The sequence below is a fragment of the Tiliqua scincoides genome, chromosome 5 (assembly GCF_035046505.1).
Source record: "Tiliqua scincoides isolate rTilSci1 chromosome 5, rTilSci1.hap2, whole genome shotgun sequence".
NCBI classification, from domain to species: domain Eukaryota; kingdom Metazoa; phylum Chordata; class Lepidosauria; order Squamata; family Scincidae; genus Tiliqua; species Tiliqua scincoides.
In genome coordinates, this window is record NC_089825.1 from 94,411,496 (window position 1) to 94,436,918 (window position 25,423).

The following is a 25,423-nucleotide window of genomic DNA, read 5'->3' on the forward strand; positions in this document are numbered from 1 at the left end:
TGCCAGGGGGCGGGCGGGAGGAGGATCTGCGGAGCTCTGCTCCACAGGATCCAGAGTGCTCGTGGAGGGCTGTGCACCCTTTACCTCATACCTTTATGAGCCCCATTGTGGGGCTGCTTACCTTACTCGAGGGATGGAGATGAACATCCCTTCTCCTGAAGCACCTCCCATGGTAGCGTGGGAGGCGCTGGATTCGGCGGCAGCCCTCCTTGGTGTCACCGAGCCTGGGTGCCCGGGCAGCTCAGGATTGGGCTGTAAGCCTACAATCCTCTTAAATTTTCTTCTGAGTAAGTCCTATTGAATATAGTGGAACCTCTGAGTAAAGAAATGTAAAATTGATTTTTTTAATAGTCTTAATGGGGTGTGACTGTGAATGGGGGTTGTCATGATGAACTCCTGTATACCTTGGAATTTGACCGCAAATAACATGAATGGTCCCAATGCTGTACTACATATTTCTAGACCAGTAGTACTCAAACGTTTAGCACTGGGACCCACTTTTTAGAATTGGAATCTGTCAGGACCCACTGGAAATGATGTCATGACCAGAGGTGACACCATCAAGCAGGAAAATTTTTTAACACTCCTAAGCTGCAATCCTACCCACGTTTACCCAGGAGTAAGTCCCATTTACTATCATTGTTAAAAGTATATACATAGTAGTCTGTTAAAAGTACAGATCTCTAACATTTCCTCCAATGCAGTCACATTTCATGGTAGCATCAAGTCTAATATATTAAAAATAAAATATTAAAATGAATGGGAACACACCTGAAATTGGTTTGCGACCCACCTAGTGGGTCCCAACCCACAGTTTGAAAAACACTGTTCTAGACCATATTTGAGTCAGGATCGGTTTGGGGCATATTGATACCTCAATCAAAACCCCAAGTACTCTCGAACATCTAACCAATAGTTGTATATCAAAACCAATCTGACAATCGGCTTGCAAGCTGAATGTAGCTTTCTAGATTCCAAAAACACTGGGACCTCCATATCAGCTGCAGCTTTTCATCAGTGTATTACTGGCAAGTCTTCCAGCCTTGAAAGCCAGAAATAGCAGCAGGGATCTAATTACGTACTTATGCTTGTACTCCATTAAGGCATTCTATGCTGCCCGGTGTTGGGAAGTAAATAACAGAATGTACTTTTTCACAGACAGTCATTGCCCTGACATTAGCCAGAGGAGAGCAAGAACGGGAACTCATTGTCTGCCAGAAATATTTAAGTCTTGCATCTCAGGAATCTTCTACAACTGCTTTTTCATTTTGAGTGTGAGCTGGCTGTAGTGAGGAAGAGATGGAAATCAACGGGACTGAGAAGGTAAACTGTTCTTGTTTTGATGAACAGTAATGGATCCACCTCCTGACTTGCGTTTGGAACTAAAGCTAATGATTTTCTACAATGCTTCTTTGCAGTGCTTGTACTACAATATAATCAACCATGGGCTTGACTGTATTTTTTCATCCTGCTGTTCCAAAATATCAGAGCTAATAACTCCTAAATAAGAGACATGGTATGAGATCACCTAACGGTGATGCCACAATGCAGACCAATGGGATATCGTCACTGAAGCAATCGCCTTAAGTCATGTCATTAGTTTTCTTGGCTGAACGTCAAAGTATGGTATCATGTGATCTCTGCTCTGGGCTTTCTAGCAAGAGGCATTCCTCCTTTATCTGTTTTGTGTGTTTTGGCAGGCAAAAACCACAGTCCGGTTTTCTGGTTCTCTCTCAGAGGGTGAAAAAACATCTGTTGCTTCTAGACAGGAAGTGGTGAAGAAAGGCCTAGCTAAACTTGGGATTTCATGCAATGTGGTAAGAATAATTCAATGATGTGGTTCCTTCACCGCAAAGGGGCAAAAGTTGCATCACACACAACTTACTAGAGAGCTGCATCAGAGAATCACATGCTTTTCTTACCACAAATGAGTGCATCAACTCTTTCTCGGAAAAGCACACAAACAAAAAACATGTTAGACCTGTGCAGAAGTCCAACATGTGGACACATTGTGTGGACAGCTCTAACACAGCAGAGATGTGGCAGAAGCAGGGTGGGATTCCATTTTCTGATCCCACTCTTGATATGTGCGAAGTTTCATATGCACTGGAGTCTGTGTGTACCCCACATTTCATAAGTTGAACATTTTTAAATATGAGTTGAAAAAAATCACGTACCACTGCATGGAATGATCTTCTATTGTAAAATGCAAAATACTATAAAAGGTCAGCTATCAAATGCAGTCAAATTATCAACTGGTGGCACAGATCCAAGTAGGCTGGTGCAAGGAGAGCTGCTTGGGAGGGGGAGTTAGGATCCTGCTTAAATGCTGGATCCTGGCACCACATCCCGCTAGGCCCTGGCCTGACTGCCAGCTGCCCTCCCCTGCTCCAGAATGCCTCTGTTTTGCCCTCTCCCCACCCTTCCCAGATCCCACACCGGTGGCCCACTACCAGTGTAACCTTCTGCCAGTGCTGCTGAGGCCAACACACACCTATGTGCCAGTACTTCTGCTCCTGAGTTGTCGCAGGTGTGCCTTATGACACATTTACGTCACCCCTGACCCGCCGCAAGGGATTTGCGCCGGCCTTACTGTGGGTCAGGATTTCTCTGACTTACTAGGGAACCAGCACTCGGTCTGTGTAGAGCACTGTGGACTGCAAGACCCTGAGAAGTGGTCCACGAGGTCTCAGGGGGAAAAAATAGCTTTTGATCACTAGTGTCTCTCTGAGCAAGTAATCTCCCATGGACCACCAGAGAGGGTGGAGAACGGACCACCTGCAGCCACAGCCACTAAAGTGTCTCCATCCTTTTTGATAGTCCATGGGAGAGAACTCGGGAGATGGGCCACCAGAGTGGGAAGAGACCAGACCACCTGCAGCCTCATGTGGTCCAATTTTTGCCTCAGTGATCCTCAGACTCCTAAAGTTTGGGAACCACTGGTGTAGAGAGAGCAAGGAAGAGGCCAAAGCTGTTGCTTTTGGTTGGGTGGTTACAAACATTGAGAGAAAGCCTGCTGAATATTCAGAGCCTATACCTGAGGCCTGCCCCCTTCTTTATATGCTGTTCCTGTGGTTTACAGTACAATTCTATTCACATCTACTTAGAAGTCCCATTCATTTCAGTGGAACTGATTCCCAGGAAAGTGTGTCTGGGGTTGCAACCTTAGTTGTCACCGTCGTATTCGTATTCCTTGATATGGATAGTGTTAGTCACCAGTTGTCAGGGCCAGGTAGAAATTTTATTTTGATAATCTAAATTGGCCTAAGGTAAAAAGGTTTTGTCATCCCTGTGGCAACTGGACATGGTGGTGGTACATACTTGTTTGCTGCTTATGTATGCAGCTAATTGTTTCACCGGTGGAGGAGCATCAAGCAGGGACCATTGTAAGGGGCAGCAAGGATAGTACTTAGCTTCCCACCCTGCACATACCTGATCTCATCTGATCTTGGAAGCTAAGCAGGGTCAGGCCTGGTTAGTACTTAGATGGGAGACCGCCTGGGAATACTGGGTGCTGTAGGCTTATACCATAGCCTTTTGAGACTGAAGGTTGCCAACCAGCCAGCGAAGGGGATGCTGAGATTAAAATCCTGAAGCTGGTTCACTCAAGAGGGCTGACCTGTGGGTTCCTGCCTGGCATATTGATTAGCCTACTCTAGCATTTACCCCCAGCAGTTGGACTGGGGGACAACTGTTAGGTTGGCAATTCCATGGTTTCCCATCCCTTTTGTATCACAAAGATTGGTATCTTTTGCCTGATTGGTTACAGATGCTGTAACCCACACTGATGTGTCAGTCATTTTTTCCCCCTCCTGCCTTGCATAGTTCCCACAGCAGGTACACTACCTGATGAATCCCCTTTCCTTCCCATAGAACCAAATCCCAAATATTGCAGTCCTGGGATCAGGAGGAGCACTGAGGGCTATGATTGCCCTTTATGGCACTCTGTCAGAGCTGAAGAAATACAACCTCTTGGATTGCATTACGTACCTGGCTGGGGTGTCGGGTTCTACCTGGTAAGTGCATAAGGATAGAGGTGAGAGCAGATGTTTAATAAGAATATAGAATTCCTCATCTTTTTAGATCAGACCAAGATTCAACTTCTCCCATGTTCCTTTCTCAAGCATGGTCAATGAAATGTTCCTCAGGTGGTGTAAAAATAAATAGAATACGAATGTGGGTATTGTTTATGCCTAGCACCTCATAATCAAAGGTATATTGTACATGGAGGCTCTGTTACCTTATCACAGATCCATGGTTCTCCATAGCATTAAGCTGTGAATAGCTTTTGAGAAAAAAAAAAAAATCTTCTATGATTTTTGGCTCAATTCCTGACTGACTTTTTCTTAGAGGATGCTGAAACAAACTCTCACACCTGTTGGGACACATGCAGCACAGCCTATCTTTGAATTTGTTTAGATGAACTTAAATCTCTTGTGCTGAAGTTGGGGGTTAGAGGAGGATCTGACCCTTCAAAGGAGTGGAACTGTGCATATTTATGTATTCAAACTCCTTGTCCAGAAATGACTAATGGCAGGGTTGAATGAATAGCATCCCTCCAAATTTAGCTCTATAATAAATGGCACTTCCTGCTCAAAGCCACTATAAATGCAGCTTTTCTCTTTAAAAAAGAAAAAAAAAGTAGTTTTAAGGATTTAATTTAAGAAACTGTATACATGAACTACCATCAACTCCACCCAACTGGGCTGCTCTTTATTTATTAAACAGGAATTGCTCTGAACTGATCATATTTCTATGATCTTTTTGAGACTGGGGCATCCATTTTTTCAGTTCATGCCAAATTTTGGCTCTGCTGTTATGGATTGAACTGGTTATGTGAAAACCAATACTGTGTACTGAAATAAAACTTTGGTAAGGCAGCTGATTGCCTCTGATAAACATCAATGTGCCAATAGCTGTTTTTCTCATGTGCCATTGACATGTTCAGGCCTGACACCGCCCACGGTAGCAGCACAAGAAACCGACATGAGTTAGCAAGAATCTACTGCCGCCCTCTCAAAAGATTGTGTAAAGGGTCCTTAATTCAAGTTTGAAAAATGCAGACTGCTGTTAGACTCAATTCATAGTATATAAGCATGGCACAATCTGGGACACCACCTAACAGCATGGCTGCTCCAGATGCCTCTGCTGCAGCACATTGAAAGAATTCTTCCTTTCTGGGTCCTAAAAAACGTGTTCAAAATTCCATGTTCCCAAGGCCAGCCCATCCACCAGACCAACTAAAATTGCAACAGATTCTGAAACTGAAATGGTAGCCTCAGGCAACAGAGGCAGCACCATCCCTCTCTGCCTGATTGTCTCCCCGGTCCTCCATCTTTCTCTCCCTAGATCGGAAAGTGACATGGGGGCCAGAGAGGAAAAGGAAATGTGGAAGGAAAGAGAGTGCCAAGCTAAAACATTAGAGAGTTAGGAACAGAGGCTGGCGCATCCTTGGATAAAGGGAGGCAGCATCTGACATGCTGCCTCTGGGGTCAGGAGGTCTCAGACCAGCCCTGCATATTCCCAAATCCTAATGTAGATCTCGCAGTAGGATTGTGGCCTAAATTCTTTCATTTTTTTGATGTATGTGAACACATCTGTTTTCAATCTTGTTGAAAGGTGCCTGTCGGCCCTGTACAAAACTGAAAACTGGACAGAAAAAATAGAGCTCTTGGAAAAGCGTCAGTGTGAAGACCTTGTCCAAAATGAGTGGGATCTGAAGGCAGCCAAAGCAGCAGTGATGGAGGCTGCAAGAGATGAACTTTACAATCTGACTGATTTCTGGTCCTATTTTATTGTGCATAAACTGCTAAATGAGGTGAGTCAGTGATTCTAAAACTTTTTGGGAGATTTGCTCCCTAAGTATGTCTTTGCGGGGGAAGGGCAAGGGCAGTGATGTGTTCCCCAGGATTGTGTCGCTAAGGGGGTTGAAGGAGGGTGCTTTTACTCACTCAGGGCTGCAGCAGGCTCCAGGAAGTGCAGGGAGCCTCACACAGCCCTCTGCGGGTCTCCTTGAGGCTTGGAATGTTGAGAAAAAAGTTATCACAACCACTTCCTGGTTGCGTTTGCAAACCGTAAGTGCTTTGCGATCACTTTGTTTTCAGCATTCAAAGCCTCAGGGAGCCATACAGAGGACTGTGTGGGGCTCCCCGCACCTCCTGGAGTGTGCTGCAGCCCTAAGTGAGTAAAAGCACCCTCCTTCGCCCCCCCTTAGTGACCCGATCCTGGGGATCGCATTGCTGCCTCCCCCCTTTCCCCACCCCTTAAAGGGACGGGGGAACCTTTTCACAAACTGGAAGGTCATCACACACCAGTCTGAGTACCACAGAAGTGAGTGGAAAGCTCAAAAGCTGAGCCCTATGAATCAAACACTCAAAAATAGCGTTTCTCAGTGATTGTCTTCCACCATACCAGTTTGCATGATCCACCTATTGGGAATACCATTGGGAGTACCTAGTGATGATGTCATCACCAGTTACTTCTGGGTTGGGAGGCAAAAGACGATGCACTGGACACCAGTAAGAGGCTCAAAGTGGGCAAGGAGGGTTTTTCGACTGCGGAAAAGCATGCTTTGGCGCTCCACCCACAGAACCAATCCTACTACGACTGTCGCGTTTGCATTGCTGGTCTCACTGCTGGGCAGCAGGTGTTCAGGGGTCGCATATGTGCCACCAGATATGACCTCAAGCACTGCTAGTGGTACCTCTGGTTGAGAAACACTGCTCTAGAAGAATTTATAAAGAAAGTTAACTAAGGCAGTCTACTAGTTGACCAATTGTGGTCTAAGATATCCTTGAGAACGATAGCTCGCCTTAAAAAGAGCCAAGGGTGACTTGGTTTGGAATAGATTGGGCAGTAAATAAAGTCTGAAATTCTACATGCACTTTTATCTGGAAGTCAGTCCCTTAGTAGGGCTGACTTCCCAGTAGATATGTGCTGCGCACTGCAGATTGTGCTGCAAATTAATTAACCCCCTGCTGTTTCAGCTGGATGAGAGCGAACTGTCTGCTCACAGGGGAGCTTGTGAGAGCGGAAAGAATCCTTACCCTTTGTATGCAGCTGTGGACAAGGAAACATATGAAAATCAAAATCCAGGTAATAGCATTTCTCTTGCTGCGCATCTGTGTAAAACAGTGGGATCTTGAATGTTACTTGCAGTAGAAATTGATGATCCCCCCCCCCAAGTTGGAACTTGGTTTAAAATGGGCAGGAGGTCTGGTCTAGAGGGTAGAGCCTCCGTCTGCCTGAAGATAACATCCACAAGGTCGCCAGTTCAAGGCCACTGGCAACGTGCAACCTTGGAGCAGCTGACAAGCTGAAGCCGAGCAATTCCATCTGCTCTGAGCGTGGGAGGATGGAGGCCAGAATGTGAAGCCAGATCGGAATGAAACACCTTGAATGTAGTCATTCTTGAAAGAAAGAACCTTCTTTGAAATTGTAAAAATCCCTATTTAAGGGATTTAATAAAGCCTGCCTATGTAAACCGCCTTGAATAAAGTCTTGAATAAAGACCAAGATTTGTTGGCATCCTTCAGTCTCGGAAGACTATGGTGTCACGCTTTGAATGGTGGTTCTGGAACAGAGTGTCCTCTCCAGTGTGCAAAGCCTGGGTAGAGTAGATATGGAGGATAGACTGTTACCCATGCAGCAAATCCCCCCTCTCCATGTCGCTGAAATGGTCCAATGGAAAGGCAGAAGCCAATACGGTTGGTTCCAGCGGCGTCGCAGGAGTTGCCAGCACGTGACTGTGTTCAGCCATGAACTGCCTCAGGGACTCCGGCTCCAGATTTTGCCTCAAGGTTGACTCCTGAAGCCTTTTCCATAACTGGATGTAGCCACAAGGCAGTGGAGGTTTGGGATCAGAGTTTTCCTTCTCTCAGATGAGCTGCCTTCCCAGGCTGACGAGTCCCATCTACCCGGTGGCTGTTTAGTTGCCTCTTACGACAAGTACAGCCAAACTGAGGGCCTATTCTTATCCCCAGCCCCCAGGGGTAAGCCTGCCTATGTAAACCGCCTTGAATAAAGTCTTGAATAAAGACCAAGAAAGGCGGTATATAAATACCTGTTATTATTATTATTATTATTATTATTATTATTATTATTATTATTATTATTATTATTATTTGCCTGAAGATAACATCCGAAGGTCGCCAGTTCGAGGCCACCGGCACTGTGAATGGCGAGACCTTGAAGCAGCTGACAAGCCCAGCCGAGTTATTCCACCTGCTCATCAGCCTGTATGGGAGGAATCTGGAGGCCAGAAAGTGATAACAGACCATAAAAGTTCCATCTGAAATGTTGTGGTTCTTGAAAGACAGAACCTTCTTCAATTGTAAAAAATCCCTACGGGGATTTAGAACAGCCTGCCCATGTAAACCGCCTTGAATTAAAGTCTGAGGAGAAATCTGACGACCAAGAAAGGCAGTATATAAATGCCTGTATTATTATTATTATTATTATTATTATTATTATTATTATTATTAAAAGGCTCGTGTTTATCAAGTAGTGAATTGTCCTGGTATTTAATGCATAAATTTTCATTTATCATCGTCTTGTTCCAAGAGCTTAGGACAGTGGTTCTCAGACTCTCTGGTAGAATTTGAGAGCCTGTAAGTCCTTACACAGGCAGGAGGAAGGCAGCGGTGGGGGGGGGGGAGAGAGGCAATGACATGATGCCCAGCATCACACTGCTGTGGACGGACACAGGCGCACGCTTCCACTCACTCCCGCCTGCAGCAGCCTCCCAGGGCTCGGAGGAGCCTGGCACCACCCTTGGCAGGGCTCTCTTACTAAATAAAATAAATGGGGGCAAGTCCTACCCAGCAGGCGCTTAGTTCTTTTGGTCAGTGTTCCATTGATACTTGTGCAGTATCAAAAATGCCACTCATGCAATGTAATCCTGTGTGTGTGAGCTCAGACTCACGTCCCCTGAATTCAATGTGACTTGCTCCCTTACAACTTTTAACCTCCCTCAAAACCCCTTCAGGTGTTTTGTTTGTTCAGGAGGATGCTCTACATTTCTTTTGAGTGAAATTTGGTGACAGCTCTAGCTAATTCCACTTCATAATTTTGCCTTCTGGGTATTCCATTTTTACAAACATAAGAGGAGCCCTGCTGAGTCAGGCCAAAGGCCCTTCTAGTCCAGCTTCCTTGTCTCAAGAGTGGCCCACCAGATGCCTCAGGGAGCACACAAGAGACCTGCATTCTGTTGCCTTCCCTTGCTTCTGGCATTCTGAAGTAGCCTACTTCTAAGGTAGGCTTAGGCTTCTAAGGTTCATTCTGAGGTAGCCTACTGGTAGCAACCAGAAGGTTGCATTTATCAATCTTGTAACCTGTGATGGACTTCTAGAAATCTTTCCAATCCCCTTTTAAAGGCGTATAGGCCAGACATCATCACTGTGAACATTTTGTCTTTTCATTCCAAATCCTTATTTTGTTTTCCAGGCACCTGGTTTGAATTTACTCCTCATGAAGCTGGGGTTCCTGGCCTGGGGGCATATGTCGACATGAAATATTTTGGGAGCATATTTAGAAAAGGGCAACTGAAGGAAAAGAAGAAGGAGAAAACTATCTGCTATCTGCAGGGTACGTTGTCTAAATGTTGCTCAGAATGCCATAGTCCAAGCAAAATAACATATTTTGGGGCCACATGGTTAGCTGAAAGGAATGTAGAATGGGTGTGTAACGAACAAGTGATAACAAATGTGTACAACTTATGAAACAAGCACACTCTTAAGGGCTATTTCAGAAGGATTGCTTATGCAGTGGTTCCGAAACTATGAGCCATGGCTCCATGGGGAGCCACAGAAACCAGCCAGGGGAGCAGCAGAATCCTCATTAAAAAAACCCACTGACTTAGGCAATGTAGCTCTATACATTGTAGCCCCAATGGGGAGCTGTGGCCAATGATCCAGTAGGTCAAGGGAGCCACCTTTTGAAAAAGTTTGGGAAACACTTGTTATAGAAGCATGTTACTTTGCTATGAAAAATGAAATGGAAACATCTGATAGCCAGGAAGCAAGAGAAGTTACATTTTGCCATTTCTTCTTCCTCTGTGTTGATGGGGCAGTAGTAGAATGATGTCATATGAAATGGCGATATTAATTGTAGCCTTTTCCTGCCAGCGGATGAAACATGGAACAACTAATACCACTTCTTCTTCTTCTTCTTCTTCTTCTTCTTCTTCTTCATTTTCAGGTTTGTGGGGAAGTGCTCTTGGAAGTGAGAAGGAAATGCTTAACAATGTAAAAGGTACTGCTCTTTCTGTCAAAGCTAGGATCTGAACTCATGAAAGTATGTAGACTAGGAAGGATCCTTGTAGCCTGTGAGTGAGCCTGAGCCTAGGAGGCTCAGGGCACAATCCTAGCCAACTTTCCAGCACTGAAGTAAGGGCAATGCAGCTCCAAGGTACGGGGACAAACATTCCTTTACCTTGAGGAGGACTTCCTGACTGCCACCCAACTGCAGGATGCAGCACATGCCCCGTTGGCACAGCTATGACAGTGTGGGAAGGTTGGCTAGGATTTGGGCCTTGAGCTTCTTGGAGGATGGGTGGCATAAAAATGTGAAAAATTAAGGATGAAAATGTTCAAATCTCACAGCTCTGAACTTACTGGGTAGCCTTATGTGAACCTCACCACTTTAGTCTCCTTATCCCCACCACAGCAGTTACAATATACTGGTAATAATACTTCCTTCTGTTACAGGACTTTTGCAAGAATTATTGCCCAATATATGTGAATAATATTGTGACATTTAAAACAATCACAGCAACCGCCACTACACCCTTGCTCTCTAAACGTTAAGCGTTTTTGAATTTGGTCAGATTCACACTTATTTCAAGAGAGCTGGAGCTTCCTAGTGGGGTATGGTTGCTTAGGTAGAATAGTGTTCAGTAGTGTTCAGCCTTATAATATTTTAGTCAAACAACATATAATCATCACAAATGCATTAGCAGGAGGGTAGTTTACATGCGTAGTCACAATAACAATGATGCAATGTAATTTTACGTTGCAACTCTAAGCAGTTGGTTAGTGGCTGACTGTGAGTTAACCCACCAAGTCATTTCAAAAGGATTGTTAGTCCCTGTTAGACATGGAATGCAGTGGTAGGCCTGGAGGGGGGTAGTAGGAGAAGATGCCCTGAGCGTTGCATTCATGCAACACTCCAGACCGCATGGGAAGCCTTCTGAGGCTTCTGACATAATCTTAAGCAGTACTTCCAGTTTCCCGGAAGTACTGTTTAAGACTGTGGGGAATCCTCAGAACGCTTTCCCAGTTGGTCTCAATATCACAGAAAGCTCTGTGGTGCTGGGTAAAAGGGATGGCATGGTGTAGGGGGATGGCATTGCAAGCCTTTGCCCCGGGGCATGTAGTGTGGCAAGCCCCTTAAGGATAGAATGTCTGAGGTTCTGTTAACATGAGAGAGAGAGAGAGAGAGAGAGAGAGAGAGAGAGAGAGAGAGAGAGAGAGAGAGAAGAACTTCTTCTTGCATGAAAGGCCTCTGGTTTAGCCCTTCCTCTTGAAATATAGGTCATGCATTGTTATCCACTGGAGTTGTGTTCCAGAACCCCAAGTGGATTAAAAAATATCAGTGGATACCAAATCAGTGGAAAAATAGCTTTAAAGATCTACTTCCAGGTTTCTTGCTCCTCCACTGTCACCCTAGTATGCATTGGTATAGACGCTATACTGCATTCAGCCACTAGGATGGGGTGAATAATGGCATCTAATGGAATAAAATTATATTTATTTAACAGCATGAAGGTAGGAAATTGGATTTTGACACTTTTTTCCTTGTTATAAGGCATTTAAAGGTGGACCTCAGTATCAGCAATGAGTCAAATCAGTGGGTACCTTGAACTGCTGGAAAGGCAGGGTATAAATGTTTTACACAAATGCAATATATTCAATTGCTCAGGAAGTAAAAAAAAATTGTTAAATGCATAACAAAAGGACCCTCAGAAATAAATGAAGGGATGACCAAGACAGACAATGGCTGGTAGATGATTATAGAAGTTGTAGTGAGTTTTCATATATAGGCAAAACCAAAAGGAAGAATGAAATGTTGTTGGCATCCTTCAGTCTCGGAAGACTATGGTATTGCGCTCTGAATGGTGGTTCTGGAACAGTGTCCTCTCCAGTGTGCAAAGCCTGGGTAGAGTAGATATGGAGGATAGACCATTTCCCATGCAGCAAATCCCTCCTCTCCACATCGCTGAAATGGTCCAATGGAAAAGCAGAAGCCAATACGGTTGGTTCCAGCGGCGTCGCAGGAGTTGCCAGAACATGATTGTGTTCAGCCATGAACTGCCTCAGGGACTCTGGCTCCGGATTTTGCCTCGAGGTTGACTCCTGAAGCCTTTTCCATAACTGGATGTAGCCACAAGGCAGTGGAGGTTTAAGATCAGAGTTTTCCTTCTCTTAGATGAGCTGCCTTCCCAGGCTAACGAGTCCCATCTACCTGGTGGCTGTTTAGTCGCCTTTTACGACAAGTACAGCCAAACTGAGTGCCTATTGTTATCCCCCAGCCCCCAGGGATGAATGAAATAACCCAAAGTTATATGTTGGAGAGCTGCTAGTTGCTCACTATATGTTGTGCATGAGTATGTGACTGCATTTATTTGTCTTTCAAGATGCTTTTGGGGTTATGTCATCTGATGACACAGCCAGAGACGCTTCAACAGGGACAGGTAGGTCATTATAAAAAATATCAATATCTCAACTCCTCTCCAAAGAGGAATCTTCTTTCTCCTATGCTAACAGCACAATCTAATGTTTAAGGGGACCAATCCGTGTGTTGTCTGAACCAGCACGCTGATTTGTAGGGCTGCCACTTGGAAGAATGACATTTTAGGCAGCTCAGTTTAGGAATTTGATTTCCATTAATTGTTTCAGTCTACATATACAATGCAAGAAACGAAATTTAAAGAAAAAGTCCACTACTTCCTGTTTGTTTCTTTATAGTGCGTGATGATAACGCCTGTGTGTGTACTGCAGGAGTCATTGTCATGGAAGAAGTATTTCCCTTTTTCTTATGCAAGAGGGAATTTCCCCTCTAAAATGGCACATGACAGCTGCATGTTTTTAAACTACCACTATGAAAATGGCTCAAAAGAAAATGTGCGCCCTGATTGTGAGCCTCTTTATAGATTCTCTTAATGGATTACATCCCAGTCCTGAGCTGCCTGGAGCATGGGGCTGCCACAGTGCCAAAATGGCAACCACAGCATCCAGCTGCTGCTGCCTGCCCAGGAGAAGGGGACTTTGAGTAGCAATGGGGCTGCTTGATTCTACGGCAGCTCTGGAACTGCCACAGAATCAAAGAGTTATGTCCTGACATGGAGCTCAGAATCCGGTGGAGCTGAGTTCCACTGGTCCCACCCTCCTCTCGCCTCGCTCCCTCCCTCCAGCATGCCTACTTCCCACCCCACCTCCCTCCGCCCTAGAAGGCCACCTCCCCACCTCCCCCCACACCCCCATCTACCTCTCCGCCGCTAGGCAGTTCAAGCGACCGCCAAGAGGTGGATCGTATGCTTCCCACAGGCACTGGCCTGGCTTGAGCTTGTGCTGGGCTGGCGCTAAGCCCCACAAAAGTGCCATATGGCACATTTGCAACATGTGTGCTGGCGGTGAACTGGCACGCACTGTTTAGGATTGGGCTCTTAGTTGATTAACCAATTAATCAACTAGCAGCGCAATCCTAGGCATCATTACTCAGAATCAGTCCCAGTGTGTTCACAAGGGCTTACTCCTAGGTACATATGTACTTGACAGGCTATTGGTCTCGTACTTCAGAATTGGAGTGCAATTTTGAACAAAACTGCCATGTAGATACAAAAATTTTTGCGTAAGTTGAGAGTAGGCCAGTATTTGTAACCCTCTTTCCTGCTGTATTTATTCCCAAGATGGTCAGAACTTTAGTATATTCAGTCGGGCATTTCAGCCTGTTTTGGATCTGCTGTCAAATGCATCGGATGAAAAAGCAGGGAAGGAGCATTTTGAGCAGCTAGAGAGCATCTTGAAAAGTAAGTGAGCCTCGGGCACAAAATTTCCATCCTTTTGAAAATAGTCCCCTATGGTTTGCAATATTTCTATTTCTCCTTCATTGGTTTAACCAGTGAGGTAGCTAATTACTATGATGAAAAGATTTTAAATATGCACTACAACAGGAAAAAAAAAACTCAGCTTAAAACAGCAATAGAAAGAGCAACAAAAAACTATTAGCAACAAAAACAGTAGTGCAATAGCAAGAGCAGCATTAACCTATTTTTGCCCTCCCATGGTGTACGAATTGGGTGCTTTTTGTGTATATGCAACGTTGGGCAGAAATGACTTGAAGTACAGTGGACCCTCACCATCTGTGATCTTGACTTCTGTGGTTTTGAGCCACCACGGATCAAAAAAAGACTTTTTTGACCTGCCCAGGCCTCAGAACACCTCAAGGAAGTGACTGGAAGCAAAGTCCAGTTTGTGTTCAGGAGGCGTTCTGATGTGCACGGAGGTCATTGGAATGGGCCGCAGGCCCAGTACAACCTCCAGAGGTTCACAAGTAAAGCATTGCAGCAGTGCGACCCTGCTTCCACCTCACCTTAAGCAAGGCCTCCAACGTCCATGCATTTTGGTCCTGCACTGCAGCCAATCCCCTTGCAGACACCAAGGGTCAACTATATTATCAAAACTTGGAAGAATAAAATTGCTTTCACCTGTAAGCTAATATAGTATAGTGCAGTGGTTCTCAAACATTCAACACCACGACCCACTTTTTAGAATGAGTATCTGTCAGGACCCACTGGAAGTGATGTAATGACCAGAAGTGACATCATCAAGCAGGAAAATTTTTAACAATCCTAGGCTGCAATCCTACCCACACTTACCCAGGAATAAGTCCCATTGACTATCATTGTTATAAAAACATAGACATAGCAGTCTGTTAAAAGTACAGAGCTGTAATATTTCCCCAGATGCTGTCACATACCATGGTAGCATCAAGTCTAATATATGAAAAATAAAATACTGAAATAAATGGGGACCCACCTGTAATTGGCTCGTGACCTACTTAGTGCGTCCTGACCCATAGTTTGAGAAATGCTGTTATAGTGCCTCTGGGGAGTTCAGCTTGTAAGTGTGAAGGCACCCAGGACAAGGCTTCTGATGATCATTTCAACGAAGAGGCAGGTTCATATTGGAGCAGGTAGTCCTTCGGGTAAGGGTAGGTGCCTTACTGGACACCAAGGATGCACCCAGATAACAATTTTAACTGCAGTTAAATGTGCAATAGTATTAAACCAGAGGTGGCCAAACCTGCTTAATGCAAGAGTCACATATGATAAACTTCAGATATTTGAGAGCTGCAATATTTAAGAAGCATTTAAATTCTTGGATATATTTACTCACCATGAACATTAAACTTAGGTTTTAATCCCGAGGACTCTCGCTTTATACCTGGTAAATAATTATAAATTTTGAAGGCTTTTTATTTACCTTTCGTATCAAGTGAGATGCAAAATGCAGCTCAGCCAACATATTTCCAAGAGCCGCACATTGTCTGTCAAAGAGCTGCATGTGGCTCCCAAACGGCAGCTTGGCCACTCCTGTACTGAATGTGTGGAAGTGCACATGTACAGTGCTGCTCAAGGATTCTTTACCGCACTCACACTCTTGGATTGTATCATCTGTGCTGCTCGTCCCATGGAGATTCTTTTTTTGAACAAAAAGCCGGGACAGAATTCACTAGCACACTGTTTTGCTGAGCAATAGTATTGCGTTGCCGGTAATAGAGGAAGGTGTTAGTCAGCCATACTTTACAGTTGGCTAATGACCAATTGCGTAAAAATATATAAATAAAATGTGTGTTAAACCTTATGCTCTATGTGTGCACCTTAGTACAGTTGTCATTTTGATTTAATACAGAGAGTCTATTGCACATTGCCAGGAGGAAAAACATCTTGAATATATTTTATTCCTGTCATACAAATGTATCTGAAACAAAATAAAATTATGGTCCAACCCAATAAACTCAACTCACAATTTGTTGCCATTAAGTCCTTTTATGGCCATTTGAATAAGTTAAAGCTTTCACCCAATGCTGTGGGGAAGTGAAGAAGGACTGCCCAAGTCCCCAAATCCTAGTGCCTGACACCTCCCTCCCCAATTTAGCCATAGCATGGCCTCAGTAGCCCTCTAAAACCAGGAGCTTAAGGAATCATGAACAGAAGGTTAGGGGACTAGACACTCCCCGCCCCCCATAATTGGAGTAGTGTTTACAATCCTAGAAGAACCAGATAATCTTTTGTCCATTTGTAGACCCAAGATAATATCACTGAATTGTTTCATTATTTCATTTTTACTCTTCATTCCTTCTTGATTACTCAAAGCCTTCAAGACCTTTTTTAACCTGCCTAATCCATTGTGTTTTTACATCTTTGTTTGAAGAAGACTACAGTGCCACCAAAAGCTTTGAGATGCTCAAAGAAGTGCATCGAACTTGGTCTTCCTCCAATGCTGAAACCAGAAAGAAAGGATGTATGATGCTGGGCCAAGCTTTGGAGAAGGATTTTGGAGGCAAGTCACTGCATGTTCTTCTAGTAGAGGTTCTTTCCCAAAGGAATATAAAGCTAGTAATGACTACATGGTCCCTTTAATTTCCATTGCACTTAATTGTGACTAGATTCCTTTGGATACAACTCGGTGGGTGACATCCACAGTTGTTGTTCCAGTTTTCTTTAGTACCTGTCTGAAACCCCACTAGTCTTCTGCCTTTTAATGCTCAGATGCATTTGGAATCTCTCCTGCAGACACTGAACTTAGTGAAGGGATGGAGAGGAAGCCCTCTGGAGGTGAAGGTGAGTCTGGGGGAAGAGTGATTGAGGTTGGAGGATGGAGGCAGGCAGAGTTTGCTTCTCTGGAGCAGAGGATGGAGGCTTCACTGCCCCTGGGCCTTTTTCTCCTCTGTGGAAGCTTGTAATGGGTGGCTACGAAGTTATTCTCTCACACTAACAACTTTACATGTCTCTCCTTCCAGGTTCTTACAATTCCATTCAGCATTTTTTCCGCAATGTGATGAGAAAGACCTATTTAAGCCTTTTGAACTGGAGTTGGGGATGTACCAATAACTTTCTCTACCACTGTTGTAAGCTTCCCTTTCAGTTGCCTTACTGTTACTTTCTAATAGGTTGTATTTGAGGATATTTCCTCTTGGCAAGGACTGAGTGTCTCACATGTCATGCTGCGAATACAATGCCATCCTTAAGACGAGTCACTTCTCCCTTCACTTCCCGTTGCATGTTCGATCATTTACCTGATGATGTGTCGCCATTGTCACATGGTAGGTTTCCTCATCTATTCCAGCAGCAGTCAATGATGTAGAAAGTTAATCAACTGACAGTGCAATCCTATGCATGTCTATTCAGAAGTAAGTTACATTGAGTTTCATGGTCCTTACCCTTTAGTAAGTGTGTATAAAATTGCCGCCTTAGATTGCCTCAAATGAGTGTGAGCCCTAATTTTGTGCAATGCACATTACAAAGGAATACATGCTAAACATAAAAAAGAAGCTGTTACACTATGTCATGATCAGTAGAATGCAAGTGTGGGAATGGAAAGAGATTTATGTACTCTGTGCTTCAAAAACATTATCCATTAGTATAACCCCATGCAACAAAAAACAATTCTGTGATTTATTTCTTTATTTTGCTATGTAAACTGCTTCGTGAATATTCTTTGTGCTGATAACCAGTATATTATTATTAATGCAAACTATTATTAATTGATATAGTATATCGTATACGTAATAAATAATAAATAATGAAATTAAGAATAGTAAATGGGTAGCTCCATCCTATGTAACTCCCTGTGCAGCAATGTCAACAGGGCACATGCTGTATCCTATGGGAGAGTTTCAGGTCAAAGGACTCTTCTGGATAAGAGAATATTTGTTCCCTTGCTGTCTGAATGAGTCTACTTGGACCCGCTAACTATATGGTTGACATGTCTGAGTGGATCTGGGAAGGGGAATAGGACATTGCTGGTGCTGCTTCTAATACCAACTCCTTCTTGGCCTTGATCCATCCTCCCCATACTGATTTTTGCCCTGTTCCTCTCCTCCTTCCCTGCCTTCTGCCTCCCATGCTGACTTACCAGGGGACATGGGCAGCCCTCTGGAATGAGGACCCAGTTGCCTGCCTCTTGCAGCAGTGGCCAGACCACACAGAATAGTGTGTCATGCTTTGTGACAGTTGTAAAGGGCTTTATGCTGCTGGAACACTAGTTCCAGCAGAGTAAGGCCCTAATAGAATTGGGCCGTTATTCTGTTTCTGCTAGACATGGAGAGGGACAAAGAATTATTCATGGTGCTAAAATCCTGCTCTAATTTCCATTCTGCTTCCCAGTCATTTCCCAGATTTTGCTGGCATTTCCTGTACACTTTTCCAGACTTTCATTGGCAAGAAGGACTAGAAAGCAGTTTTGTTTTTCAACGAAAGCTGAGACTCTTAAGACTGAGCTTCCTGAGTTGAATGTTATAATTGTATAATTGAGGAATTGCATGAGACATTCTGTATTTCAAAAGCTCCTGAGTTTCATAAGTGATTGCATATATACGTAGAATGGACCTACTCTTTTGTTTATCTCTTGATGAGTCACGCCACTATTTTTAGCTTTTAAGTCCACATGAGTTGACTTCATCAGCGGATGTAAGTCTGCTAAACTTTTTTCAAGAGTAATTTGGATCCTATCCAGCTCTTGATTGGCTGTGTGTGGTTCAGCACCAAAATAAAATAAAAATTAAAAAAATAAAAAATTCTCCATGTAGTGAGTCAAAATCCAGAGATGCTGTCAGTTATCCACAAGAATAGTGAAGCAAACCCTGGGTCATGTGCTTAGAGCCAAACCAAAACTTGTGGTTTTGTAAGTTAACCACAGTCCTCTAAAAGAGCTGAGCAATGGTTCCTCATTACTGGAGGGTTAATGTAGTAGTAGTAGTAGTAGTAGTAGTAGTAGTAGTAGTAGTAGTACATTACACACATGGTGTTTTACAAAAGATGAGAGGCCAGGCCTCGACCCTGAATGTAATGTACATTTTCACAATACAGAAATAGACACAAAGGTGGCAATAAAGGAAGGGATGTGGAAGAGGTGGAAATTGGGGAAGAAATTGCAATTATTTCGTGTATGCATACTTAGGCTTGCTTACAATATAGGGTATAGGGGCTAGAGAGATCCTAGAAGTCTACATGTGGATTGAGATCAAATCCCCCACATGAAGCAACTGTTGGGCTAATCATCATTTCACATCCAAAGCCACATCACAGGGTTCCCATCAGGGTACAATGGGGATCACTGTATTTATGCTGCCCTGAGCTTCTTGAAGGAAAGATAAGATAGAAATGTGAAGTATATATTTTAAAGAATCACATGTTTCTAAATATTATTTTTATAATGATGGAAGTGTACCACTGTAGTTAAATATAACTGTACTCCTTTGCAAATGAAAATGATTAAAACATGTGCAATATTTTAGAGGAAATGTGTGTATGGGCCCTCCTTACATTTCTGTTTTCACAGCCCCAAGCAGGAACTGAAATACGGTTATCACCGATCCCCTGATGGAATAAGCAGCTCATGGGTAGTTCTAGTGCAAATTTGTTGTGGGCCAGGGACAAAACCCTGCATTAGTTTTCCATGATGCCTTCTCCTGCAGCTCATTGAGTACAAACATCATCGGCATTGAGGGTTCAAGAGTCAGCTCGATCAGGTGGGCTCTTTGGTAATGTGACCTGGCTGACTCTTTAAAACCACCCTTGCTTGTGTGGCTGCATTGGGCTTGGTGCATCAAAAATTGTGTAGTTGTGATTGATAAGCAATCCTGTTTCTACAGTTCCAGTTCTGCGTAGCATCATTTCGTACAGGGACTGTTTCACTTTGATATTCTTTCCAGCATCAAACCTACTGGTAGCATGAAGTTGTTGGTAGTGGTAGTAGAGATCACTACCACTGTAGTGGCATCAACACTTCTCAGTAATTAGGTTGGTATTGGTTCAAGCATATTTACACTGAAGTTCTGTTTTACTTTTCTAATGCCAGCGGACATCAAGTTCCCTGAGCTGACAAATAAAGAGGTTGTCTCTCTGATCGATGCTGGACTGGCCATAAACACGGCTTACCCGCTTATTCTGCGCCCTGAGAGAAACGTGAAGCTGATCCTCTCCTTTGACTACAGTGCTGGGGATCCTTTCGAGGTAATTCATTTAATGTTAAGGTGCAGGTGCACAAGGCTAGAATGACGATTCACAGGATTCGCGTGTGAAAATGCTTCACACTTGGACTGTCAGTCCATCTAGCTCAGTATTGTCTTTACAGACTGGCAGCAACTTTCCAGGATTTCATACAGAACAGGCTCTTTCCCAGAGGCCTGGCGATCCTGAGAGTTGAACATGGGATCTTCATTCAAAGCATGTCCTCTACCATTGAATGGTAGTCTCTCCACTAGTGCACCCTGGATTATGGTGCCAGAATTTAAGAATAACCAATTGCATACATTCTATGATCCTCCTTCTACTACATTTGAGCTGTGGTTTAAAAGGAAAAGGGAATGTTGGGACAATACTGTGTTCTCTAAGTTTTGTAGCCTCCTGATGAAGCTTTGTAGCTACCAAACTGTGGCTCCCTGCCTCGTCAGTCTGCTACTGTCAGACAGAGGAATCTATAGCACTTCCTTTCCACTGATCCTTATCTCCCAGAGAGGTGACACTTGCATGGGAAGTACCTTCCCATTTCTCTTTTGGCCTTCTATCATGACTAGAGTAGCACAGGGAGAAGCCATGCTGCAATGCTTCCCTCCCTACTAAAGTCCCACTGGAAGAATCCCTAAAACCAATACAGGAAATAGCTTGAAGTGCTCCTTCCAACCAATCAGTGAACATTTACCCAAGCTGACAAAGCAATACCATCATGAATTTGACAGACATTTTTCTCTCTTTGGTTCAGACAATCAAAAAAGCTGCCCAATACTGTAAGGACCATGGGATCCCATTTCCCGAGATTGATGAGAGAGAACTACAGGATGCAGATAACCCATCAGACTGCTACATCTTCAAAGGGAAAGAAGTTCCGACTGTCATGCATTTCCCCTTATTCAACAAAGTCAATTGCCCAGGTAAGTAGGAAATGAAGCTCATTGGGAAAATTACTAATTGATCTTCTTCTTGTTGGCATCCTTCAGTCTCGGAAGACTATGGTATCGCACTCTGAATAGTGTTCTGGAACAGAGTGTCCTCTCCAGTGCGTGAAGCCTGGGTAAAGTAGATATGGAGGATAGACTGTTACCCATGCAGCAAATCCCCCCTCTCCACATCACTGAAATGGTCCAATGGAAAGGCAGAAGCCAATACGGTTGGTTCCAGCAGCGTCGCAGGAGTTGCCAGAACATGACTGTGTTCAGCCATGAACTGCCTCAGGGACTCCGGCTCCGGATTTTGCCTCGAGGTTGACTCCTGAAGCCTTTTCCATAACTGGATGTAGCCACAAGGCAGTGGAGGTTTGGGATCAGAGTTTTCCTTCTCTCAGATGAGCTGCCTTCCCAGGCTAACGAGTCCCATCTACCCGGTGGCTGTTCAGTCACCTCTTATGACAAGTACAGCCAAACTGAGGGCCTATTCTTATCCTCAGCCCTCAGGGGACCTAATTGATAAATAGCAGTGAAAGAAGCACCGAGATGGATTTCCAGCATTGGATACCTTTATCATCTTCTTTCTCATGCCTAATGTAAATATATCTCCCTGTAGTGTAAATTCATGGATAGGTGCTCTGCTTGTCCTTCCGACATTTCTGTTGTGCCCAGATGGTGAACCTTTCTCTCCCAAATCATCCTTTTCACAGATCAGGCCAGTACATGGTCCACCAAACAGAACTTATTCTACAGTCTCCAGAAATTTTCTATTTTCATTAGTGATTACAGTGAATTGGGAATGGGGAAAGTTTGAGATATGAACTGCCCTTGTTCTGCAATCCACAGCCCATTACAGGGGGCCCTTGGTATCCGTGAGGATCCATTCCAGGACCCACCATAGATACCAATTTCCACGGATACTGAGGTCCATGGAAAGCTATTAAATGACCTCCCAGATGCAACTGGAAACACCTGGGTCACATCTGGGAGGTCAAGAGGGCCCTCCAGTGTGGGTTAGCACCTGGTTGGTTGGCAACCTTCAGTCTCGAAAGACTATGGTATAAGCCTACAGCACCCAGTATTCCCAGGCGGTCTCCCATCCAAGTACTAACCAGGCCTGACCCTGCTTAGCTTCCGAGATCACACCTGAGGTGGGTCAAATGTGTGGGTGCCAAACCAGTGGATAAGGAAGGCCCAATGTAATACCCGTGTCCTTCCAGATTAGTATGTGGCATTTAATTAGGTTAAATTCTGAAGCAATCCAGTCTTCCCATTCTAAACAAACTTATCCTTGTAAAGAGTGGTGGAGGGGTTGCTGGAGTCAGAAGAGTCTGTGCAACCTTTCCTTCATTGGGATCAATGGTCTTCAGTATGCTTAGAAGCACTGTTTTCTATTGAGGGCTCATGGGATATCTATGCCTCTTTGATTAAGTTCATCCACTCACAACATCTTTCGTTTTCAGGTAAAATTGCAGAATACAGAGAACAGTTTTCCACCTTCAAGGCAAACTATACAGGGGAAGAAATAAAACAGCTACTCACTGCAGCAAAGAAAAATGTCACAAATGCTCAGCAGAAGATTCTGGAGGAGATCAAGCAGATTGCATGCCCTGTTTCCCCAAATGCATAAACAAATATTTTCATTTCATTTTTGTCTATCAGTTCCTTCATACAGTGATTTTTTTTTTTTTTTTCACTTAACACTTCTCATTATTGTTCTTGTCATTATTTCAATTTATGGTCCACTTTTCTATAGCACTTCTTTATTTTACATATTGTAGTGGCCAAGCTATGCGCTAAGCAGAGCTCATGTGGGGGGGCAGTGGCACAGCTGCACTGCTGCATACCTTAGCGGGTGGTGGCATATTGTGGAAGACTGTTGTATCTGGAGGAGTGAGTGGTGTCCACATGTTCTTTCCAATGGCTACTCTGCTTTATCAATGCTTCATTAAGATGATTGTGGCTTTAAGTAGAATTGTTGAATAAACGTTTATTAGCTTTTGGCAGCAATTAGTGGTCACGGCTTATCAAGATAATTCTCCCTTGTATTATAGTTATACCTTCCTTGAGATGGAAGGCAGCAATTAGTGGTCACGGCTTATCAAGATAATTCTCCCTTGTATTATAGTTATACCTTCCTTGAGATGGACATTAGTTCAAAGCCAGAACACTTGGGAGTGGGAATGGTATAGGAAGCCATTCTGAATGTGACAGTAAGCATGTAGCCTTAAGATATTTAGGCTTCTGAAGTGCTCATCGAGTCGACATCTCAGTGTAAGCCTGGGCTGCCATTGGAGTCCATCCATTGCTAGAGGCTGAAGAACAAGTACATGAGAATGTTTGGGAGTCATTAGATAAGGAGGCTTGTCCAGAGTGAGAGACTTGGCTACTAGTCACCCTCTTTGAATATATAATAGCAGTGAGGGTAGGATGGGTTCTCTGGAGTCTAAAATTTATGGGAGGTTAACTGGAGCTCTATCTGATGATATACATGCAGTAAATCAGGCTCTATTGCAGACAGTACCAGCACACAAAATCAGGGCCAATGGAGGGAAATACTGGCAGAGAACCTGACCATTTTAGCGGTAAAAATAAGACAGTGGCATGGGAAGTGTGTCAGTGTGTCATCCACCTTAGGGTTCATCCCTTTGTTAACCACCCCGATCAGATCCAGAGGACTGGGCTAGAGGGAAGAATCGATTGAACTCTCACAGCAGGTTCACTGCCTCATAGAGAATAAATCCCCCCAAAGAAAGTGGGAGTTTGGCTTATCCAAACATGGGATCGCGGGGTTCCTGGAGTGCATCTGAGTATCGAGAAATAGCACAAGATGGAAACTTTGTCTGCTAATCCCATGATTGACACTGAGAGCCCTGAAAAGTGGCCTTCAACTGAGACAGGAAAAAAGGTGCTTGAAGAAAATCAGGAACCTGTTTTGGACAAATTTGATGTTGTATTTGCAGCAAAGTCTGGGTATGTGTTTTGCTGAAGCTAAAGTACAGAGATAAAGTCTTTTAAAAGCAAAGGTCTTTATAAATATATATTTTTGAGATCCTAAGATCTTTTGGTTGTGTGAAAGTCCATTACTAGAGAGAGAGCACCAGTCTGTAGATTTGGCTTCTCTTCCTGTGGCTAATCTGCCTCCCAGGATTGGGATGTGCTTAGCATTTGGGCAGTCAAACCTGTCTATCTTGGTCAAGGCAGTGGGATGGAATGACCAAGTGGGTTACACTCCTCCAGTCAGCTACCTTGTTGACATCATCAATGCAAAGTTATACATTTCCCAGCCCATGGGAAGTGGGGGTTCTGTGCCAGGAGCCTGCATAAGGGAGCTCAGAGAGGAGAATTCACTTGCTTGCCTGTGATTGCAGTGATGGGATTCCTTGAGTAATGTTTAAACTAGAGAGTCTCGAGTTAGAATTGTGTTAAGGAATTATGTAATTTTTCTGATTTACAAATTCATTCCACCCATTACAAACTTGGGGGATAGTGGTTGCATCCCAGCTCCATTTGCTGGGAGCTAATGGTTAGCACATCCCTTGGGTGAGAAATTTTCTTTATGCTTTCCAGTCAAGCTCAGGCATTTTCTATCAGGCTGCTTGTAGTTTTACTACCCACTTTTCTTTCCTCCTTATTGTTTAATTCCTTTTTTGATTTAGACTTTTAATAAACTACTTTACAGATTGGCCCTTTGTCTGCCTGGTCCATGTTCATGGGTAATTTAGTGAACTGCCATGTCTCTTCACCCTGCTGATGCTACTGTGCAGGGACCCCTGGGATTCAGTGCTCTCCTGGGAGGGAATTTTTTTCCCAGACAGTCCTTCTCTAACTGGTCTCTGGAGCCTGGAACAGTGGCAGCAGATGTTGTCCCCTCCATTTAGCTGCTCATCCAGTAAAGAGAAAGCAGGAAGGGCTGTGCACATGCTAACCAACAGACACTATATCCCTTGGTCAGTCTGCCTTCTCTCATGATTCCCTTTCTCTGCCAGGGGGCTACACTTATTTTGAGTCTCATTAGCCATTATGTTGTCCATTCACCCAGGTTGGAGAGCATTTTTTTGAAGCTCTTCACAACTATTTCGGCTTTTATCACCCTGAATTTTGAATCACCACCATGGCATCATCTGCATAATTGGTTGCCTCACTTCTCATCCCTAATTCTAAATTATTGATGAACACCCTTTACTCCCTGCTTCCTGTTCTTTATCCCATTACAAATGCATAATGGACCCATCCTCTCATTCCCATGTTTGTTTAA

The 25,423-nt window shown here is 43.9% G+C and overlaps 1 protein-coding gene and 1 pseudogene across 3 annotated transcripts; both read left to right on the forward strand.

Annotated features, from left to right (window-relative positions):
- The first annotated feature begins 1,114 nt into the window (after window positions 1-1,114).
- LOC136654314 (cytosolic phospholipase A2 gamma-like) lies at window positions 1,115-24,851 on the forward strand. 3 transcript variants are annotated; one of them, XM_066631275.1, is made up of 15 exons: window positions 1,115-1,323; window positions 1,701-1,817; window positions 3,874-4,016; window positions 5,620-5,818; window positions 6,987-7,095; window positions 9,445-9,585; window positions 10,198-10,251; window positions 12,635-12,691; window positions 13,907-14,026; window positions 16,437-16,562; window positions 16,796-16,843; window positions 17,023-17,130; window positions 20,082-20,236; window positions 20,985-21,153; window positions 22,629-24,851. In XM_066631275.1, the coding sequence occupies exons 1-15, from the start codon at window positions 1,300-1,302 to the stop codon at window positions 22,793-22,795; spliced, it is 1,737 nt and encodes a 578-aa protein (XP_066487372.1). In that variant the 5' UTR covers window positions 1,115-1,299; the 3' UTR covers window positions 22,796-24,851. The 3 variants fall into 3 exon arrangements, with proteins under 3 accessions (XP_066487372.1, XP_066487371.1, XP_066487373.1); XM_066631274.1 differs by having other exon boundaries at window positions 1,116-1,323; window positions 16,434-16,562; XM_066631276.1 differs by lacking the exon at window positions 1,701-1,817 and having other exon boundaries at window positions 1,116-1,323; window positions 16,434-16,562.
- Window positions 3,406-3,523, forward strand: LOC136654637 (5S ribosomal RNA; annotated as a pseudogene).
- Window positions 24,852-25,423: the final 572 nt, after the last annotated feature.